We start from the raw sequence: 16,647 nt of genomic DNA, 5'->3' as shown, positions 1-16,647 counted from the left end.
CAGGATACATGGGCCAGGTCGATTAGAAAGGCCTGCTCGCTGAAGTGTTTTAGGGAGCGTTTGACAGTGATGAGGGGTGGTCGTTTGACCGCAGACCCATTACGGATGCAGGCAATGAGGCAGTGATCGCTGAGATCTTGGTTGAAAACAGCAGAGGTGTATTTGGAAGGGAAGTTGGTTAGGATGATATCTATGAGGGTGCCCGTGTTTACAGCTTTGGGGTGGTACCTGGTAGGTTCATTGATCATTTGTGTGAGATTGAGGGCATCAAGCTTAGATTGTATGATGGCTGGGGTGTTACGCATGTCCCAGTTTAGGTCACCTAGCAGCACGAGCTCTGAAGATAGATTAGGAGCAATCAGTTCACATATGGTGTCCAGAGCACAGCTGGGGGCAGAGGGTGGTCTATCGCAAGCGACAACAGTGAGATACTTGTTTCTGGAAAGGTGGATTTTTAAAAGTAGAAGCTCAAATTGTTTGGGTACAGACCTGGATAGTAAGACAGAACTCTGCAGGCTATCTCTGCAGTAGATTGCAACACAACCCCTTTGGCAGTTCTATCTTGTAGGAAAATGTTATAGTTAGGGATGGAAATTTCAGGGTTTTTGGTGGTCTTCCTAAGCCAGGATTCAAACACGGCTAGGACATCCGGGTTGGCAGAGTGTACTAAAGCAGTGAATAAAACAAACTTAGGGAGGAGGCTTCTAATGTTAACATGCATGAAACCAAGGCTTTTACGGTTACAGAAGCCAACAAATGAGAGCACCTGGGGAATGGCACCTCTTTAAAGCTGAAAGAGGAAAGGGCCTTCCACAAACTGTTGCCACAAAGTTGAAAGCACAGAATCGTCTAGAATGTAATTGTATGCTGTAGCGTTAAGATTTCCCTTCACTGCAACTAAGGGGCCTAGCGCGAACCATGAAAAACAGGCATAGATCATTATTCCTCTTCCACCAAACTTTACAGCAGTGGCATGTATTCATGGATGCCAAGGGAAGCCAGGCTTCCCAAAACATTTGACAAATAAAATGTTTTGAAAACATCAAATAAATTATCTTTCATCTTTATGTGTTTCATAATTTTCCTTCAATTCTCAAGAGGCTGAATGTATCACAGGACAAAAGCACCCGAGCGAGCGAAACAGCACCCCTCTATCTCGGTACGTATAGGCCCTCTATATGATTCTGTCTGGTTCAAACGAATATGACATTGTTGCCACCCGTAGCATTGAAGGCAAGGGAAGTCAGCCAGGAAACTGGCCTCCCCTTAACAAAAAAGTATAACAAATTAGCCAACCAGCGTTGAGCTGAACTGAGCAAGCTCAACTGTGAATGGTCCTGGCACACCAAAACAAAGTTGTCCAGTGGCTAGATAACTAAAATTGTCCCTTTCTTAAATTAGCCATGGATGGAGATAGGGATTTGGACCTGTGGTTTTACTTAATTCTCCTTACTGGCCAACCTCTCCTTGTCCGAGTCTGTAATACCAACATATTTTTAGCAGACCACCATAGTCCCTGTGCCCAAGACCACTAAGGTAACCTGCCTAAATGACTATCGACCTGTAGTACTCATGTCAGTAGCCATGAAGTGCTTTGAAAGGCTGGTCATGGCTCACATCAGGAATCATCATGCCGGAAACCTTAGACCCACTCCAACTCGCATACCGCCCCAACAGATCCACCGATGACTTAATCTCAATCATACTCCACACTGCCCTTTCCCACCTGGACAAAAGGAACACCTATGTGAGAATGCTGTTCATTGACTACAGCTCAGCGTTCAACACCATAGTACCCACAAAGCTGGGACTAGAACACCTCCCTCTGCAACTGGATCCTGGACTTCCTGACAGGCTGCAACCAGGTGGTAAGGGTAGGCAACAACACATCTGCCAGGCTGATCCTCAACACTGGGGCCCCTCAGGGGAGCATACTTAGTCCCCTCCTGTACTCGTTCACCCACCCGCAGTTGCCAAGCATGACTCCAACACCATTATTAAGTTTGCTGACGACACAACAGTGGTAGCCCTGATCACCAACAACGATGAGACAGCCTATAGGGAGGAGGTCAGAGATCTGGCAGTGTGGTGCCAGGACAACAACCTCTCCCTCAATGTGAGCAAGACAATCGTGGACTATAGGAAAATGAGGGACAAACAGGCCCCTATTAACATTGATGGGGCTGAAGTGGAGCGGGTCGAGAGTGTCCACATCACCAACAAACTATCATGGTCCAAACACACCAAGACAGTTGTGAAGATGCATGACAACACCTTTTCCCCCTCAGGAAACTGAAAAGATTTGGCATGGGTCCCCAGATCCTCAAAAGGTTCTACAGCTGCACCATCGAGAGCATCCTGACCTGTTGAATCACCGCCTGGTTATGGCAACTGCTCGGCATCCGACCATAAGGCGCTACAGAAAGTAGTGAGTACGACCCAGTACATCACTGGGGCCAAGCTTTCTGACATCCAGGACCTATATACTAGGCGGTGTCATAGGAAGACCCAAAAAATAGTCAGTCACCCAAGTCGTAGACTGTTCTCTCTGCTACCGCACGGCAAGCGGTACCGGAGCACCAAGTCTAGGACCAAAAGGCTCCTTAACAGCTTCTACCACAAGCAATAAGACTGCTGAACAATTAATCAAATGGCCACCCTGACCTTTTTTACATTGACAACCCCCCCAACCCTGTTTGATTTTACACTGTGCTACTCGCTGTTTATTGTCTATGCATAGTCACTTTACAAATGACCTCGACTAACCTGTACCCCCGCACATTGACTCTACTGTTTTTTTTTTGTAATTGTCTTGTTACTTTTTATTTTATTTTTTATTTAGCTTATTGAGTAAATATTTTCTTAACTCTATTTCTTGAACTGCATTATTGGTTAAGGGCATGTAAGTAAGCATTTCAGTGTAAGGTCTACGCCTGTTGTATTCGGCGCATGTGACAAATACTATTTGATTAGATGATGTTGAAATGGTGCTGGAATAATAGAGGCAGATACTGTTTTCTTTGTGACTTGCGGAAACTAAATCAATAGCTGTTTAGTGGTCCGAAAATGTCGGAAACATTAACTTGCTTGACGATGCTGTATGTCATGCAGTGGCGACCCATTATTGTTTTTATCTCCACCTGTTTAGCTAAACAAATATAAATATATATACAGTTGAAGTCGGAAGTTTACATACACCTTAGCCAAATACATTTAAACTCAGTTTTTCACAATTCCTGACATTTCATACGATTAAAAATTCCCTGTCTTAGGTCAGTTATGATCACCACTATATTTTAAGAATGTGAAATGTTAGAATAATAGTAGAGATAATTATTTATTTCAGCTTTTATTTCTTTGACCGCATTCCCAGTGGGTCAGAAGTTAACATACATTCGATTAGTATTTGGTAGCATTGCCTTTAAATTGTTTGGAGCCTTCCACAAGCTTCCCACAATAAGTTGGGTGAATTTTGGCCCATTCCTCCTGACAGAGCTGGTGTAACGGAATCAGGTTTGTAGGCCTCCTTGCTCACACATGCTTTTTCAGTTCTGCCCACAAATTCTCTATGGGATTGAGGTCATGGCTTTGTGATGGCCACTCCAATACCTTGACTTTGTTGTCCTTAAGCCATTTTGCCACAACTTTGGAAGTATGCTTGGTGTCATTGTCCATTTGGAAGACCCTATGCGACCAAGCTTTAACTTCCTGACTGATGTCTTGAGATGTTGCTTCAATATATCCACATCATTTTCCTTGCTAATGATGCCATCTATTTTGTGAAGTGCACCAGTCCCCCCTACAGCAAAGCACCCCCACAACATGATCCTGCCACCCCTGTGGCATGACAACGATGGTCATTATGGCTTACAGTTCTATTTTTGTTTCATCAGACCAGAGGACATTTCTCCAAAAAGTATGATCTTTGTCCCCATGTGCAGTTGTAAAACGTAGTCTGGCTTTTTTATGGCAGTTTTGGAGCAGTGGCTTCTTCCTTCCTGAGCGGCCTTTCAGGTTATGTCGATATAGGACTTGTTTTACTGTGGATATAGATACTTTTGTACCTGTTTCCTCCAGAATATTCACAATTTCCTTTGCTGTTGTTCTGGGATTGATTTGCACTTCTCGCACCAAAGTACATTCATCTCTAGGAAACAGAACACCTCTCCTTCCTGAGCGGTATGATGGCTGCGTGGTCCCATGGTGTTTATACTTGCGTACTATTGTTTGTACAGATGAACGTGGTACCTATAGGTGTTTGGAAATTGCTCCCAAGGATGAACCAGACTTGTGGAGGTCTACAATTTGTTTTCTGAGGTCTTGGCTGATTTCTTTTGATTTTACCATGTCAAGCAAAGAGGCACCGAGTTTGAAGGTAGGCCTTGAAATACATCCACAAAGTACACCTCCAATTGACTCAAATTATGTAAATTAGCCTATCAAAAGCTTCTAAAGCCATGACATCATTTTCTGGAATTTTCCAAGCTGTTTAAAGGCACAGTCAACTTAGTGTATGTAAAATCTGATCCACTGGAATTGTGATACAGTGAATTATAAATTAAATAATCTGTCTGTAAACAATTGTTGGAAAAGTTACTTGTGTCATGCACAAGTCCTAACCGACTTGCCATAACTATAGTGTTAACAAGAAATTTGTGGAGCGGTTGAAAAACGAGTTTTAATGACTCCAACCTAAGTGCATGTCAACTGTATATATACACAGTGCATTCGGAAAAGTGTTCAGACCCCTTGACTTTTTTCATATTGTTACATTATAGCCGTATCCTAAAATGGCAACAAACAAAAAAATCTACACACAATACTCCATAATGACAAAGTGAAAAGGTTTTGAAATTATTTCTAATTTAATATTTTTTTTTAACAGAAATACCTTACTTACGAAATTGGGCTCAGGTGCATCCTGTTTCCATTGATCATCCTTGAGATGTTTCTACAACTTGATTGGAGTCCACCTGTGGTAAATTCAATTGATTGGACATGATTTGAAAAGGCACACACCTGTCTATATAAGGTCCCACAGTTGACAGTTTATGTCAGAGTAAAAACAAAGCCATGAGGTCAAAGGAATTGTTCGTAGAGCTCCGAGACAGGACTGTGTCGGGGTACAGATCTGGGTAAGGGTACCAAAACATTTCTGCATCATTGAAGGTCCCCAAGAACACAGTGGCCTCCATCATTCTTAAATGGAAGAAGTTTGGAACCACCAAGATTCTTCCTAGAGCTGGCCGCCTGGCCAAACTGAGCAATCGGGGGAGAAGGGCCTTGGTCAGGGATGTGACCAAGAACCCGGTGGTCACTCTGACAGGGCTCCAGAGTTCCTCTGTGTAGATGGGAGAATCTTCCAGAAGGACAACCATCTCTGCCGTACCCCACCAATCAGGCCTTTATGGTAGAGTGGCCAGACGGATGCCAGACCTCAGTAAAACGCATATGACAGCCCGCTTAGAGTTTGCCAAAAGGCACATAAAGGACTCACACCATGAGATACAAGATTCTCTGGTCTGATAAAATCAAGATTGAACTCTTTGACCTGAATGCCAAGCGTCACTTCTGGAGGAAACCTGGCACCATCCCTACGGTGAAGCATGGTGGTGGCAGCGTCATGCTGTGGGGATTTTTCACTGGCAGGGACTGGGAGACTAGTCAGGATTGAGGGAAAGATGAACGGAGCAAAGGACAGAGAAATCCTTGATGAAAACCTGCTCCAGAGCAATCAGGACTTCAGACTGGGGGCAAAGGTTCACCTTCCAACAGGACAACAACCCTAAAAGCACACAGTCAAGACAACACAGGATTGGCTTCAGGACAAGTCTCTGAATGTCCTTGAGTGGCCGAGCCAGAGCCTGGACTTGAACCCGATCAAACATCTCTGGAGAGACCTGAAAATATATGTGCAGCGACGCTCCCCATCCAACCTCACAGAACTTGAGAGGATCTGCAGAGAACAATGTGAGAAATTCCCAATATACAGGTGTGCCAAGACTCAAGGTTGTAATCGCTGCCAAAGGTTTTTCAACAAAGTACAAGTACAGGGTCTGAATACTTATGTAAATGTTAAATTTCATTAAAAAATGTCTAAAAACCTGTTTTGACCTGGAAATCACAGTCACAAGGCATGAATTAACAGGATTTATAGAACAAACATCACAATTACACAACACATAGGTTGTAATATAGCTTTTTTGGGGGGGTGGGGTTGACTTCCCCAGTGATTTTACCCATGCCCCGCTACTGCTTTGCAGTTGGCACTCTGCATTCGGGCAGGTAGCGTTATCCAGGCATCCACCAAACCCAGATTCATCGGTCGGACTGCCAGATGCATGATTCATCACTCCAGAGAACGTGTTTCCGCTGCTCCAGAGTGCAATGGCGGCAAGCTTTACACCACTCCAACCGACGCCTGGCATTGCGCATGGTGATCTTAGGCTTATATACGGCTGCTCTGCCATGGAAACTCATTTCATGAAGCTCCTGACAAACAGTTTTTGTGCTGACGTTGCTTCCAGAGGCAGTTTGGAATGTGGTAGTGAGTGTTGCAACCGAGGACAAATTATTTTTACGCGCTTCAGCAGTCCCATTCTGTGATTTTGTGAGGCTACCAATTCGAGACTGAGCCGTTGTTGCCCCTAGACGTTCCCACTTTACAATAACAGCACTTACAGTTGACCGGGGCAGCTCTAGCACCGCAGAAATGTGATCAACTGACTTGTTGGAAAGGTGACAGTGCCACGTTGAAATTCATGGAGCTATTCAGTAAGGCCATTCTACTGCCAATGTCTGATAAAAACTACATGCCACCCCCACTTCGTGTCATTTGCTACATATCGAGCCCACTGCCATTGAGGCTGCTAATACTGTCTCTGGCCCATACTCCAGCACAGTAGCTGGCGTAATGCACCCCCCCACCCAGCACTGCTTTCCCGCAGTTCTGTTAAGGTTACGGCAAGGGGAGTAGCTAGCTAAGGCACCGGTACCCTACACAGTGTCCTTCACCTGTGCCCACTGCCATTGAGGTTGATAACGCTGTCTCTGGCCCACACTCCAGCACAATAGGTGGCGCTAATGCACCAACATTGGATGCTAACCACTGAAAAACCCCACTGTAGAAGGAGGGTGCTAGCTAGCTAGGCGACACCAATACCTCAGTGCAGTGTTGCCAACATAGCAACTTTCTCCCTATATTTAGCGAGTATTCAGACCCCTAGCGACACATTTTCAAAAAAGCGACTAGCGACAAATCTAGCGACTTTTTCTAGTGTTATCAGAGACTTTTGGAGACTCTGACGTGAAAGCACGTATCGTTCTTACTCTTCTCAACGAGCAGCGGGTGCTGCCGGGGGCCCCACCAAACCCCCGTCCCAAAGCACTCACAGGCGGACCAGTCCTCGCGCTGCAGTCAGAGCAGGAGATGTTCACCCCTCCGCGGCAAGACTGCAAATGAATCGCGCATGCGGGAAGCCGCCGCTGGCTAATCCCGCCCTGGTTTACATAACTTTTTTTTTAACCTGAATTAGGGCCAGACTAGTTACCATAATTTTCTAACATTGCCATTGACAGTTTTTTCTATTGTCTCTTTTTGGTCCATTTAGTATGTATACAAAAAAATGTTATGGTTAAAAATGTTCATGTTTTACTGTGACTTGTTGTAGGCCCCTAAGTGGACCATAAGGTTAAAAACCAAACCAAATTAAGTTAACTAAAATAAAAAACAAAAAAATTTAATAAAAAATTAAGTAACTCCGCCAGTCTCCCTTTTGGATCACTAGTCCGGATAAAGGAGGAGGGTTGGAATTGTGACAATAAAAAAAACAAGAATCGACAGAAGAAAGTTCATTTGTAGTTCTAAACATATTTAGGGTGTTTTTTACTCACGTTTTATCTCTCCCACGGCGTTATTCCTCTCTCCTACAGCGTCCATCACAATGACATTCACATTGCCAATTATGCAAATTAGGCGATGACGTCATTTGGCGACTTTTAGGACAGTCAATAGCTACTTTCCTTACTGAGGAGATGGAAACACTGCCTCAGAGGGGGGACACCGGTACACACCGCACTGATCAATGAGGCGGGGTTACTCAAGTTAATTGACTGGCTGATAGACAACTACTTCTAAGAATAATTATAGGCCTCCTGACAATGACCAATAATTGTTGGGAATAGGACCTCTGTCCCTCTCTGGGATTTTTTTCTCAAAAATAATAATACAATCTGATCATAAAAAAACATACGTTATAAGAACAAAGTGCCATTATCCCTAGCCTATCAGCAAAACGTAACAACTCAAGCAAGAGTGGGAACATAAATCTAAAATTCTAGAATGGCAAATTTGGGTCAAGCAGTGCGCTGTTGAAGTGCAGTGAAGTGAGAGAGATTGATAGCACTTGTGACTGGCCAAAGGTTCTAACTGTAGAGCTAAACGTAATGTGATTGGCTCAAAGGCAATCCATATGACAGTCCGGCCTCTGTCTTAGTAGTGGGGAGATGGATGTTGACGTCTCAATGAGCAAGGCAGAGCCAAAAGGACTGATATGGACAGTGGTGATGCAGAGATGGCAGCAGAAGTGGAACAGAGACACTAAGCCAGGGCAGGCATCTATTCCGAGGAATGTTGGTTAGGGGAGGACGGCAGGAAGAGATAGAAGAGAGGAGGCCATCTTTACAAGACTGAGTGTGGGACACGGTAGAATACGACATTAAATATGATAGGAAAGCATCCAACAGGAATGTATGATTACTGGCAGGAAACAGAGAAAGTGGAGCATGTACTGATACAGTGTGGATATGAGAGGGAAAGAGAGAATGAGATCCAGTATAAGGCAGAAGGGGATACAGAAATTGAGTTTAAAGAGCATACTGAGTAGAACATCATTAGATACAGTCCCAAATATGTTATATTTTTTAAGAGAAACAGGGCTGGCAGGTAGGATTTAGTTCATCCCTCTCTGGCCCACACTCCAGTACAGTAGGTGGCGGTAATGCACCATAACATTCAATGCCAACCTCAGATAAACCCCACTGAAGAAAAAGTCAGGCCTCTGTCTGCCACCTTGCGTTGTTTTTGTGCAACCAAATCCTGTGTGCAGCCCCCCGGAATCAGTCCTTGCATTTCCTCTTTCAGGAAAATAACTGCTTTCAAATGGTATGGGGGTAACTTCCTCCTTCCATCATCCTTTTAGAGTATACCAACACCCTCTATCCATCATTGACCATCTCTGGTCCTGTCCATCTGTCCTCCATGTCTACACAGGTATGTGTGTCTGGTCTATGAGCAGTCAGGCTGCCTCTCCTGCACCGAGCCGGTCCTCACCAACCTCTCTGGAGACAACCCTGGAAAGATCAATATCCAAGTCTTTCGACAGACATACGGACTGGGAACTCCCGTAGCTGGGACCTGCTATCATCCAGAATAGGATGACTATGTCCCTAAACTCTATGAACAACTGTCTGGAAAATAAACAGACTTGTGAGATACATGAGTATCCTGAAATTGGCTGCATTATAAATTGACTTGTGAGTATTGTGGGATTCACATTATGTAGCTAAACTACAGAAACCCCAACAATTAAGCCTTTTTTTGTTTGTGCCACTCGCTTACTTTACCATTGTGTACTGTGAGCAATGACCTATATTTTCTCATTATGACCCATTGACAATGAATCTCACTATCCCCATGATCAGTCACAATAAAACAACTCATAATCTAGAGTTGTGTTCAATTCTTTATAAGCATTCTCATTTACTAGTGTGTTTACAGTTTTAATTAGTTACTCCCTATAGAATCAGTTCTCCTTTTTGTAGACACTGGCAATGGTGCTGGAGATAATTCATATGAGAACGTGCCGAAGTGCCCCTGAAAATTAAACCTGAGCCTGCACAAGCCATGGCACAATTCCAAAAATAGAAAATGCATTCAGTAGTGGACCTTGAATGTGGCCAAGTTGACCTGTATCTGTAAAGAACAATCAATGTCAGCTGACAGTATATGTGAAAAAAATACAAATTTACTGCCTTGCACTTTGAGCATTGAGGTGCTGTTTATCTATTAAACATGTACTTTACTGTAACCAAGTCTGATCTACTAAATTATCATCTATTAAATACCCATAGTAATAAACCACATTGGAGCATAGATTGCAGTGTGAGGAGTCTCTTTACCATGTGCGGATAAGGAAAATATGGAAATAAAATAAACATCCCAATGAAGTCAAAACTTTGTGTGATGAGCACTTTATTTACAAATATAATTAAAAGCTTGGATGACAGACTCATGCTCTCTCTTAATCCTGAAAAACAAAATTAAAGTGCATGCAATAATAAAGCATTTATTTTACTGATCTGGTTGATAAGAAAATACACAGCTTGTAGAGTGTGGAGGTTACAGCAAAAATAAGGATTAATTTCAGTTGGAAATTTCAGAGCAAGAAACCAATTGCCCGATTGATTCGACTTTCAAATACTGAACGAAGAGGAAGGAGAAAAATGTAATTATTATTATTTTAAATCGATTTGAGTAACAGTTAAAATAGTACAATACGAAAATAAGTAAAAGCTCTCCAAAAAATCCTTCTATACACAAAATACATGTCCCTCCCCAAGCCCCGACAAAGCCCTTTGTGCTACCTGGGAGTAGGGATTCACATGTGTCTGTGTCTGGAATGACACCCTATTCCCTACATAGTGCATTATTTTATATACTATATAGTGCACTAACCAGAGCCCCAAAAGTACTGCACTACATAGGCAATAGTGTGTCATGACTCAACCATGTGGTATTCACATTACCTGCCAGTGCAGAGAATCAGTATGATACAGTGGTATCAGGGTGCATTGCAAGTCTCCCTCTTCAGTGTCTCATGTCAAGTCAATAATCAAATTCTCTCCAAAAGGAGGAGTCACATTTATTTACTGTACCATTACGTAGACTATGACTTTAAACATGTTCTCAACGTATCAAATTGCTTTAAATTTTCCATAAAAATTTCCTGATGAATATAAAAAGCAAAAAGAGTTGAAGGAACTGGAAGCAGGGCCAAGAAGACAATAAGGCTGCAGAAGGAGGACCAGTTTGTTTTTAGTTTTTCGGCTTTAGCACAGCTTGAACAAATTATTAACCTCTAATGCATGATCATTGAGCAACACAATATTATTCACTTCTATTGTCTCTTATTCTCTCCCTCTGGTTTCCACTTTTAGTTACACTAAAAGTGTCATCATTGCACAAGAAACAGGAACACCGTGACATTGTATTGTTATTCTTTAAAACAAAGACAACCTAGGAAGTTATCCAGCATTTTTTGTCATCTTGTGACGGACACCACGAGAGAGGGGGGCCCGTTGGCTATAGACCAGCGCAGGCACTGGGCTGGTTTGTATGTGGCTGGTGTGTGTGTGTGTACACACATTTATGTGTAGCTGTGTGTGTGTGGGCATCAGTAGCTAAAGACCCTAACTGCCCGGGTCCAACCAAAACCAGACCAGGTCACATCAGGTCACGAAGCTGAGGAGGAACAGGAGGGTCGTCACACCAGACGACGAAGACGAGGTCACCAGGGCTGGCCTAGTCATCTGTAGTCATCCTTGGGGGGGTCCAGGACCCCCAGATTACCAAAGCCCAGTCGGAGGCTCTCCATGTCGAACGTGTCGATCTCTCTCTCCTGGCGATCCAACAGGTGCTTGATCCTCTCTGTACGCTCCTTCTGAAGGGAAGCCAGCTCCTCTTCAATCTACAAAACCACAACTTAGTTAATTAAACTAGTGGAAGCAAGAGCATTTGGAACCAGTAAGGTATGAGTATTGCAGAGTTCGACCTGCAAGGGCCACTGTAGTGTGTGTGCAGGCTTTTTCAGTTTTTTGCTTAGCCTTGATTTTTGGGTCAGCGTTGATTTGAAATTCAGCATAATTCTGTAACCACTCCGTCAATTAACTACAGACAGAAATACGCCTGCACTTGAAATTCAGCATAATTCTGTAACCACTCCGTCAACTAACTACAGACAGAAATACGCCTGCACTAGCCATGAGTAGAGCCAGACACAATTTACTGCCAATCAATCCATTACAGCCATTGTCTGCATCTTAAATAAATAAATATTAGCTGTTAATCTTTCATTTTCAGCGTTTGGTACAGATTTATTCCATTCCATAAAGCCTCTAGATACAGATTACATCCGGCCCCTGAGACACGCTATCTAGACAGTGGATCGAAATCAGCAGTCAGCACTTCTCTGGAAGCTATAAGTCTGGGGTGTGTTCATTAGGAACCAAATGGAAAAAGACAAACTGAAACAGGGCGGGACCACCTGACCTGGTCCAATAAGAAATGCACATTTTTGTTTTCCGTTGCAGAACACTTTAAAACATCTTCAGTTGCGTGTCCTGATGAATACAACCCTGATACAGGTTAACAATGACGTCACCTGATCCAGAAAGCCTGCAGGGCAACAGATAGTCACCAGATGGCGCCACACCACCACTGGTTGCATAATACTGTAATGATACTACTGTAGGCTACTGCCTGGGAAACAGAAACTGGATCAGGGCTGCATGTTCCTTTGTTATCAAGGAGTGATATAGCAATGACATCATTGCCTTGGAAAAACATATTATTCAAGAATTTAAAAAAAAATATATTCTGACTGATAAAGTGGCCTGTAGTGATTTGAATGTATGCAATGCCAGGCCATCAGCATCCACTGTTCAGATGTAAATTGTCAACAGCGGTGTACAGAAGTATTGAGTGGGGAGAAGAGGTGAAAGAGAAGGTGTTGTGACACCAGATTGTAGAACACAGAAAGGAGTGCATGACTCAATGACTCAATGAATATAATAGTAAGTAATGTATTATTGTTATGGAGGACCATATTACATAATCTAATATCATAAATCAATTATTCATTTTTAAAACACTGGGTAGGATTCAAAAATAGAGCATGTTGTAAGAATAATACAACACTAACATGATGGGATTTTGCAACCAAAACTGAGTGCATGACACATTTTTTGGGGCCTCCATTACAAATTAGTAGAGAGTGAAATGTGTGTCAAATGAAAGTGAAGTCGGTCTCTGTGGGTGCGTGTTGATTCTGCTTCCAGCACATTGTGCTCCATAAAGGCTCTGCCTGCATGAGTGTGAGTATGTGTGTGTGTATATATGTGTCTGTCTGCGTTCTGTGCATCTGTCTGCGTATCTGTCTGTTTTTGCTCCTCCCTACCCCTCGACCTTTTGTTCTAGGTGGGCTCTGTGTGTGTGTGTGTCCGTCCGTATCGGTCTGTCTCTCTCTCCATATCAGTCTGTCACTCCCCACTCAACACCTCTACCTTTTGTTCGAGGTGGGCTCTGCACAGCGAAACCTTCTGCTCCAGCTTCTGCTGCTCTCTGTCGTGCTGGGCCTCGGTCTGCATCTTGATCTTACTCTGGTAGGCATTCAGCAGCTCCATCTCCTGCTGCAGCTGCTGCCTCAGAGCCTGGCACTCGGCTTCCTGGGCCTCGTCCAGACGCAGCTGACGGGGAGAAATAAAGAGAAGACCCCAACAGAGAAAGGGGGAATAAAGAGAGAGTGAGAGAAAAGGAAACACAGGGGGAGGGGAGGGGGAGGAAAGAGGGTGGTAAAGGGAATAGAATAAGAGTGGTGAAAGAGATGAAGGGAGAGGGGCAGTGAAGAGAAGAGAAAAGAGAGGAAGAAGCGAGGAGAAAAGGAAATAGAAGAAGAGACCGGACGAGTGATGGAAATAAGAGAAGCAAAGAGGGTTACAAACTCCTACAATGACCTAAATCTCCTATGCCTTGGGGCCTAAGATTATTTGATTCCCATATGGAACTATTCTTAAATGTCAGATATTAGTTAATAAGATCTTTGACATTTATATGAATTAGTTCTTTGAGATTGTCAAAGGAAATGATCAAATATTATCTTCTTAGTTACAAAACAAATTTAGTTAGTAATCCCAACTCGTTCATCAAAACACCCGTTCTCCATTTTGTGCCAACTCACCGCCTGCGATGCCATCATCTCGTTGATGCTCTGTTCGTACTGCTCAGCCAGGATGGCCAGTTTCCTGGTCTGCTCCTCCTTAAGGGCCTTGAGCACCGTCTTGTGCTCGCTCTTGGGCGTAACCTCCATCTGGTGGTGTCTCAGGGCCTTGTACTGCTTGGTCTGGACCTTACACGTGTCCTGGAACTGCTTCTTAATCTGCAGCTCCATGGCCTGGTGGAGATGGAGATTGGAACAGGTAGGTGAATGAGGAGAGTGTTAAACACAAGCACACACACAGATGGATTTTAGGGATCCTGTTGACCCATTACATTCAGTTTCTACTGTATGTTCTTTGCCTGTCCTAATATGGTTCATCTTCTGATGAATGCAATGGCTTGTTACTTTTAAGTCTTTTGTAACCAACACTTAGGATTTCCCCTTTTCCAGGACTGCGTGCACTAGTTGCACACCCCTAACCCTCACCTTGAGGTTAATGCTATTTCACTATGTCTTGCTCTATATAATCTGCTACCTGGTTAGATCAAAGCCTGTTCATGGAGAACACCTAATGTAGCTACCAATGTAGCCATCACATTCCCAGGGTTGCATTCGCCATCTTTTCCTGGCCTCACCCGCACCTTGAGGTTCTTGGGCTGCTGCCGTAGCTCCAGGACGTGTTTGCGGTGGAGCTCTCTCTCGCGGCGGTTGTTGTACTCTATCTGGTTCTCCAGTTCTGTCTGGTGCTGAAGGCGGATCAGGTCCATGCGGAGCTTCTGAAGGGTCTTCAGCTGACGATGCTCCAGCTCCTGGGTCGATTCATCGTGTCTGATCAGCATGGCATGCTCCATCTCCTTCTGGGTCTTCTTCTTGTTCAGCTCCTGATCAGAGTGGGAGAGAGAGGGGGAGGGAGCGAGAGATATGGAGAGATAGGGAGGGATAAATGGAGAGAGAGAGAGTGGGAAGGGGAGGAGAGGGAGGAAGAGATGGGAATTATCATGGTCATCCATGACACAAACTTTGCTTTTGTATGGGAAAGGACATTTGGTCTGGAGCATCAGTGTCACGTGGTGTTGCCCTTATGGACATTGCAGACACAAGACTACACTTCAATTCTTTGTGCATTTGTTTTCTGCTTTTTCAAGGTTCCTATTGTTCTACTATGGAAATGTCACTAGGTAAATAACATCTCAAGCACAACAGTGCCACCATACTATAGGCAATAACACACAGACACTATATCCAAATACTCCTAAAAATCTCCATTATTTCTATCCTTCAAGTCTATGAGAGGAGCAGTTTCAGGGCTGGCTGGGTTTTGGTAGCCTGATCCCAGGGCTGTTTGTGCTGAGTGGACAAGACAGTACAAGCAGATCTCGGACCAGGCTAGCTTTAGGGTATCATCCAATGTGCCCCTAGGTTTCGGGTGGACGCCATATAAGGTCTCAGACCTCCTAATACTTTCCTACCCCCCCCCCCCTCCTGATTTACAGAGCAGATTAGGAGATTACTGCATTGTTGCCTTGCTTATACTTTCTAATCTGCTTTCCACGAGATGCAAAACCCCTTCTCTGTGTTTTTCACAAAACAATTGGAATACTGGTATTGGTCAAAGAAGTCTACGATTTGGCGAGAACATTGCTTTTCATGTTACAACATTGACCATGTGAATGTTATAGATAATCAGTTGGAGTTGGACATGTGATATTCATATCCCTATTGGATTGAATAGTGTTCACTGCACATCACTACAGACTGAACTTGAACTAAAATGTGTGTACATCCAAACAACACACATCCCACTGATTCTCCACACGTCATCCACTCCTCCTTGCCTCTCGTTTGAAATATCTATCTGTACATCTATACAATGTACCTCTCGTATCTGCTCCTGTTCAAACTCGTGCCTCTTGATCATGACTTTGCGTTTGAAGCCTCTGCAGTTCCTGTCGTAGAAGACTCTCTGTTGGCCCAGGAGAAGGGCCTCCTCCTCAGCCTGGCTGTGCTGCAAGTTCTCCTTGTGCTTCGACAAACGCTCCTGCTTCTCCTTCTTAGGGGTGTGGTGGTCCTCGTTCATCTCCTGAAGGGATGGAGATTGAAGACAGATTAAGGTTAATAAATATATATACACACTTTTCTCTACTTTTTCATATTTTTTGATACTGAATGTTATCAGATCTTCAACCAAAACGTATTATTAGATAAAAGGAACCTGAGTGAACAAATAACACAACAATGCCATACTTATTTCATTTATTAATAACACCCAATGCCCCTGTGTGAAAAAGTAATTGCCCCTTACACCTTTAGCTGCAATGACTCCAACCAAACTCTTCCTGTAGTTGTTGATCAGTCTCTCATGTCGCTGTGGAGGAATTTTCGCCCACTCTTCCATGCAGAACTGCTGTGGGTTTTCAAGAATGAACTGCTCGTTTCAAGTCCTGCCACATCATCTCGATTGGGATTAGGTCTGGACTTTGACTAGACCTTTCAAAAACTTCAAATTTGTTGCTTTTTAGCCATTTTCATGTAGACTTGATTGTGTGTTTTGGATCATTGTCTTGCTGCATGACCCAGCTGCGCTTCAGCTTCAGCTCACAGACGGATGGCCTGACATTCTCCTGTAGTCTAAGACACTGCATCTCAGTGCAAG

General features: G+C 43.7%; 1 protein-coding gene across 4 annotated transcripts in view; it reads right to left on the bottom strand.

The window, feature by feature from the left end:
- Positions 1–10,235: 10,235 nt before the first annotated feature.
- taok3a (TAO kinase 3a) overlaps positions 10,236–16,647 on the bottom strand; it is a 99,026-nt gene continuing 92,614 nt past the window's right edge. For 2 of the 4 annotated variants that reach the window (XM_071402471.1, XM_071402472.1), the window contains exons 17-21: positions 15,871–16,074; positions 14,636–14,875; positions 14,016–14,228; positions 13,342–13,524; positions 10,236–11,747 (exon numbers count right to left, since the gene is read on the bottom strand). In XM_071402471.1, coding sequence (XP_071258572.1) covers positions 11,586–11,747; positions 13,342–13,524; positions 14,016–14,228; positions 14,636–14,875; positions 15,871–16,074 — 1,002 coding nt within the window. In that variant the 3' untranslated portion in view covers positions 10,236–11,585. The remainder of the gene's footprint in view (positions 11,748–13,341; positions 13,525–14,015; positions 14,229–14,635; positions 14,876–15,870; positions 16,075–16,647) is intronic. The other 2 variants (XM_071402473.1, XM_071402474.1) reach the window with 1 other exon arrangement.

Source organism: Salvelinus alpinus, chromosome 5 (assembly GCF_045679555.1).
Source record: "Salvelinus alpinus chromosome 5, SLU_Salpinus.1, whole genome shotgun sequence".
Taxonomy (NCBI): domain Eukaryota; kingdom Metazoa; phylum Chordata; class Actinopteri; order Salmoniformes; family Salmonidae; genus Salvelinus; species Salvelinus alpinus.
This window is presented reverse-complemented; position numbering and strand designations above follow the sequence as displayed.